This window comes from Aphidius gifuensis, linkage group LG2 (genome assembly GCF_014905175.1).
Source record: "Aphidius gifuensis isolate YNYX2018 linkage group LG2, ASM1490517v1, whole genome shotgun sequence".
Classification (NCBI taxonomy): Eukaryota; Metazoa; Arthropoda; class Insecta; order Hymenoptera; family Braconidae; genus Aphidius; species Aphidius gifuensis.
Window position 1 is genome coordinate 26,849,117 of NC_057789.1, and position 6,545 is coordinate 26,855,661.

Genomic DNA, 6,545 nt, shown 5'->3' on the forward strand with positions numbered 1-6,545 from the left:
AAATCGCACAATCGTCTATCAGTAAATTTTCAGCACTAACCACATGGAATGATCCTCACCTCGTTTTTTTTTTTTTTTTAAATAAATGCATGTTAATTATTATTTAAAATTTAAAAAAGCAAAAATTTTTTTTTTTTTTCATAGTTAGTTATTTTTAAATTAGTAGAATGCTTGAATTAAAAATAGATGAAAAAATAAAAAGAATAATAAATTGATACTTAGAAATAAAAATTTAAAAATTATTTTAGTTTAAAAATTAATTGATTGTTTAACTTGTAAGATAGAAAAAAATATTAATATTTAATTAAAATGATAATATATAGCTATTGTTTGATGGCATTTTGTAAATTATTTGTTTGTTATTTTGTTGATGTTTTTTTTTATTTGATGTTTTATGTTGATGCAGTAACAACACCATTGACAAGACTGCCTAGAAGAAGTTCAACAAATGGCGAAAGTTGTACAAGTCATGGTATCATTCAACAAGTATCAAATGCCTCAAGTCATTATACAACACCACCATCACCTCAATTACGACAACAGCTCACACATCCTAATTCACATGGTAATATTATCATTTATTTATATCTACTATTCAAACAACATCCAAATATAATTGTTCCAAATTTTATATGATTGTAGGAGACTTTCAAAGTGGTCCAGGACGGCCACTCGATGAAATAAATATTAGAATAGATGATTTATCAAAACAAGTATCATCATTAGAACGTACAATGACTGGTGATATTAGATTAATATTGGCACTTTTACAACAATCATTAGAAACATCAAAAGAAAGCTCAGGTTTAGATATACTACCTGGTACAGCACCAGCAGCTCTTATAACAACAACAACAACACCAACAACAACAGCAACACGTTCAATAAGACCACCAGCTCTAACACAACGTTCAGCAAGTGAACCACAATCATCAACATTGCCAGTAACAACATCAACAAATGGAAATAATAATAAAATACAATCCAGTGCATCACACAGTATATTTCGGTAAGAATTTTATTCTAATAATTTTAAAATAAATATAATTCATGTACAGAAAAAATTATTATCATCTGAAAATTATTATTATATTATTATTAATTATATTTAATTTTTTTATTTTAAAAAACAAATTATTATTATTATCCTTAATCCTGCAATAACGCTGACCAAGTAATCGATGTTTTTATGTTATTTTTTTTTTTTTTTTCCTTTTTTTTCTTCTTATTTTCATCATCAAAAGCTTTCTATCCAAATCGCTGGATCAATTGCATATGATTTCGGCGCGTTTTGTTTTGGATAAGTTGGATCAGTATAGAAGGTGAAAATTTCAATAGAAAAAAAAAAAAAACTAAAAACAATGATAAAAAATCAAGATATTACATTATTTTTTTTTTTTTTTAAATCAACAAAATATCAGTTATCAAATTGTTGATTGATAATAAATGAAAAAAAAAAAAAAACTGATTTAATAAACAGTTTAATTTTATTATTAATTAAAAGCTATTAATTATTTAGGTTGTATGATTTTTAATTAAAATTATTAATTATATATAATATAATTAGGTTTAATTTATAATAATTTTTTTTTTTGCTTTAACAATTGGGGGATGGTGCCACGTGTAACATTGGAATGTTGCAAAATACTTCAAGCATCTTGACTGTAGATTTATCTTGTTTGTAATCACTTTGTTTAATGCAATTTAATTTTTATTTTTCACAAATATATGATACAAGTAGTAGTGCCTGGTATGACTGACTATATTCTTCTACTTTACTTCACTCTCAGGTTATCAAAACAAACAAACAATGCTGATTTAAAAATAAAACAATAAATAAACAACAACACGTAGCACCATTCGCGATATAAATAATATACTAACATTATTTAAACTAATTTTCTCTAGTTATATAATTTTTTATTTTTAAATAACTTAGCGGTGCATCCATCACCCTATGTATAATGTAATTAATAATTACACCAGCTTGCTCGAGTAACTGGATATGCGGTGCTTCATAAATAATTTGAAAAATTTATAATAAAAAATTTAAAAAAAAATATATTTAGCAACGTAATTAAGTAATATTATCATTGAAAATATATATATATATTTTAATGATGGAACTAGGCAAACAAGCAGAGATCCAACATCCGGTTCATCTGGTACATCACGACTGACACTAACATCGGACACATCGGCTCTTGCCACTGCCTTGCAAAGTGCTCTAAATGGTACAAATAGACTTGCACCAACACGTTCACAAAGTCAACCAGTTGAACTAATTGTACCACAATTAGCATCGCATTATCATCATACACATCATCATCATCTTCATCATCATCAACATCAACAACAACAACAACAACAACAGCCACAATTGCATGCTGGATGGCACAGTCAACCAGCAGCATTTAGACGTGGTGAATTTAGATCTGGGTAAGGACTCATATTAGCTGTCCAACTTGATGATCGTTTGTTTGTTTTAATTTATCTGTATTTTTATTCATCATCTCCATTTCAACAATTTATATTTTACTTGGTGCTTTGCTTATATGTTGTGCTTGTCCTAGCTTTGTATTAGTCCTGCTAAATTTTATATATTTTTTATTTTCCATTTATCCATAAAAAAACTAAAAATATTTCCTAAAATTTATACAGTTTTTTGTTTAATTTGTTTGTCAAATTGTTATGTCTCATTTGATTAATAATATTTTCTAGTATTAATTTTATTGATGGAAAATTATAAATAAAAATATTTGTTAGTTACAGTTCATTTAATAAACGTTCAGAGGCTGAAACAGATGATCCTTGGAGTAGTTGTGCAATAACTGTTAATGAAACACGAAGTTTAGATTTACGAAAAGAAGATAGTACTAGTCCACAACCACAAAAAATGAGTCCACAGCCACATAATAATAATAATAATAATATTAGTAATAATAATAATAATAATAATAATCAATTAGATGGACAAAGACCAGAACCAACACGACAAGCAAGTGATGATATTTCATGGGAATTTACAATAAATGAAGCACCAATTGCAAGGCTTGAATCACTTGATGAACTTGATCAAGATCATGATGCTTAAATAGAAACAAATTATATTTAAATAATAGTGGGTCATTGATACAACCCGATAATTAATTACAATGAAATATTAATAAATTATGGGAAACAATGAATAAACAAGAATAAATAATAATTCATTTGAAATTCACTATTGGCTGTGCTTTTGATTGATTTATTTTTTTTTTTTTTTTCATATAAATTTTTTTGTTGAAAACAAAAAATGTTTATTTAAAAAAAAAATTAAATAATAAAAATCAAATATTCACGTCCATTTGTTGATTTTATTTTATTTTTTTTGTTTAAATTAATTTGTTATTTGAAGAAAAATTAATTTATAAAAATAGTCAATCAATTATAATTATTCAGCTCATAAGTGACTGAAAATATATTAAAATTAATTCATATATCAATTTGAATGAAAAAATATAAAAACAATATATGGAGTAACATATCGATAAGAATGAGGCAAATTGAAACAAGGGGATGATGATAAAGTAACACATCAATTATTAAGAATTTTTTTTTCATTGAAAAAAAAATATATAAATATTAATAAATAAATATATACATTTGGCAATTTAATTGATAATAAAAAAAAAAGTTCAACGATAATGCCTGTATGCAATATTATACAAAATTATTATATGCAATATGTCGATCCTGTTTAAAAAATTATACAAAAGTTAATAATAATTTGTTTAAATTAATATTTAAAAAAAAAAAACAATAATAAATTTAAAAATTATATTTAACAAAAATCATTGCAATGTTATGATAATTTTATACCAATTACGATTAACGTGATAATTAAAAGAACAAAAAAATCATTAATAAATGACAATTTAGCTTCATTTTGAAAAAATTATTAATTATGTTTATTGTATGCTTACGATAATTGAGAGATAATTTAATTTTTGTCGAATAAAAAAAACCGATTTTTTATCGTTCTTCTTTGTGCTTTTTTATTCTGTCAAAAAAATTAACTATTGACTTGATAAATAAATAAAAATGTAAATCAATATTATTATTATTAAAATATAAAAATCATTTAATAAATTTTAACCGTGCACGAATAATAATTTCAATATAAATTTGAAAAAAAAAGCCATTGAATTTTACTAATTATAAATATGTTTAAAAAACAAATTATTAATTATTAAATTTTTTTATTTTTTATGTATTATTGTTGGATAGAAAAAGAGAAACAAATTGCACGTTATTTTAAAGCTATGCATTGAAAAATGATAATTAGAATGAAAAAAGAAGAAAATTGTCAGATAAAAATTAAAAGAAAAATAATAATGACTGACAAGAAAATAAGAATATTATTATTATTACATAAATGATAATTTAAATTTATTTAATATTAGAAAATATATTTATTTTTAAAATCTCCTAAAATTGCACTTGATAAAAACCACAAAAAATAAAAATACAAAAAATAGATAAATAATTAATAACAGCCTCTTCTTATCGTTACTAGTCAAAAATACAATCACTTTATAAATTTTCAATCACTTCATTCTTCGGTTCGTCACAAACAATGAAATTAAAAAAAATTAATAATTTTGCTAAATTAAAAAACACATCACTCGAGAGACCCACTAAAAAAAAAAAATACATTTATGCGCGTCAAAACTCATCTCGCAAATATTAAAATATAAAAAATTGTGATTAATACAAATTTAAGCAAACAACAAAAAAAAAAAAAAAAAAAGATATAAATAAATAGCTTTAAAAAATAAATAATTAAATTATTATGTAATTAAAATATTTAAAAAATATTCAAGTCCAAAAGCGGGGACTCGAATATCCATGCGGATTTGTCCGTTTTATTTCCGAGGCTGTGTCACGAGATTTCTATCGTGACTACTTTTTATATAAAAATAAATTAAAAAAATATTAACGACAAATTAATTAATAAATAAATTACCGAAGGTCATCATGAAAGATGGAAGTAGTCACGATGAATGCGCGTTTCGTTGTAAAATAATTAAAAAAAAAAAACAATATTGAAATAATTAAATAAAAAACAAAATCACATTATTATTATTAAAAAAAAAAAAAACCAATATGCTAATTGTTAAGCTTATTTGTTATTTTTTTTGTTTTTTCGAAATAATTATATTAATAAGGTCGAGATTATTGTATATAAGTGCGAATATTCCTTTAATTAAAATTAATTAAAAAACAATCCCAAATATTTCCTTACCATTTTCCTAATTCATATAAATAATTTCTTTTGATTCTCGTCGATTGTGTATACATATTTAAAATTTTATGTAAAATTGCCTCGAAAATATATGTAAAATATTGTACGATTACACGACGAGCGCACAGATTTGTAAACACATTAATTAAAGATACAAAAAAAAAAAGAAAAATGAATTTTTAAAAGTGTTATTAGTTGTAGAAAAAATACATAATTATTCCTGTAGATATTTAGATGTTTTTCATGTCGCAACTCAATTGTCTGATATAAATTTTAAATATTAAAAATAACAACAAAAAATCTAACATTTAAAAAAGTAAATTTTTTTTTATATTTATTTATATCAAAATCATTGCTAAAAAATTAAATCATTTTAAAATATATCTATTTCTAAAAATAGCAAAAAATTTGTAATTTTAATAAAATTTTGTTTTTTTTTTTTTTTTTATATTATTTTTAAATTAAAAAATTTTGAAAAAAATCAAAAAAATTTATTAAAATGAAGTTTCAAATTACAAATAACCAAGCCGACGCCCACCTGTGTCCGGTCTCAAATCACCAACACAATATAAATATATGTAATACAATTCACATATGAAAAAAAGAAAAAAAAAAATTAAATTTTAACAACCCTCGTATTTATTTTATTTTTAAAATCCTTATTTAATATTTTTTTCTTTTTTTTTCAAATTCAACGTCAATCCTACTACTATATTATTTTTAATTATATTTATGTATATCAACTTATTCAAAGCTCACATTGGAAAATATTTAATTTATTGAGTTAAAATTATTATTTGACATTTTATATATATTTTATAAGTCTTTTTTATTTTATTTTATATAAATTAGTATTTTTTTATTTTTTGTATAATAATCGGTCAAGCAATGAAGCAAATAATAAATTTAAAAACTAAAGTGTTACTGTCAAATGAATTGAGTCGTGCTGAGGTTGTAATAAATTTTTTTTTAAATAAATAAAATTGATAGAAAAATTCTTCAGGGTCATCTCGAGGACGTTTTCATCATAACTCTACACATCTGTTGTTGTATTTTAATATTTTTTATTGAAAAACATAGTGACTACTGAGATACACCTTATTGTTAAGTTAAATAATAATTCCATAAATATATATGGACACTTGTTGAGATATCCCGGAGCGTAAAAATCAGTAATTTTATTTATTTATAAAAATAAAAAATATAAATAAATATATTTATAAATTTATACTCTATAGAGTAGCTAGTATATTGTTGA

At 22.6% G+C, this 6,545-nt stretch overlaps 1 protein-coding gene across 10 annotated transcripts in view; it reads left to right on the forward strand.

The window, feature by feature from the left end:
- The window catches only part of LOC122849935 (potassium voltage-gated channel subfamily H member 7), a 46,319-nt gene extending 40,775 nt beyond the window's left edge, over positions 1–5,544 (forward strand). For 4 of the 10 annotated variants that reach the window (XM_044148861.1, XM_044148863.1, XM_044148867.1 and 1 more), the window contains 4 exons: positions 407–565; positions 643–1,009; positions 2,131–2,439; positions 2,767–5,543. In XM_044148861.1, the coding sequence (XP_044004796.1) occupies positions 407–565; positions 643–1,009; positions 2,131–2,439; positions 2,767–3,094 (1,163 nt within the window). In that variant the 3' untranslated portion in view covers positions 3,095–5,543. Of the gene's footprint in view, positions 1–406; positions 566–642; positions 1,010–2,130; positions 2,440–2,766 lie in introns of all 10 variants that reach the window. The other 6 variants (XM_044148862.1, XM_044148870.1, XM_044148864.1 and 3 more) reach the window with 4 other exon arrangements.
- Positions 5,545–6,545: the final 1,001 nt, after the last annotated feature.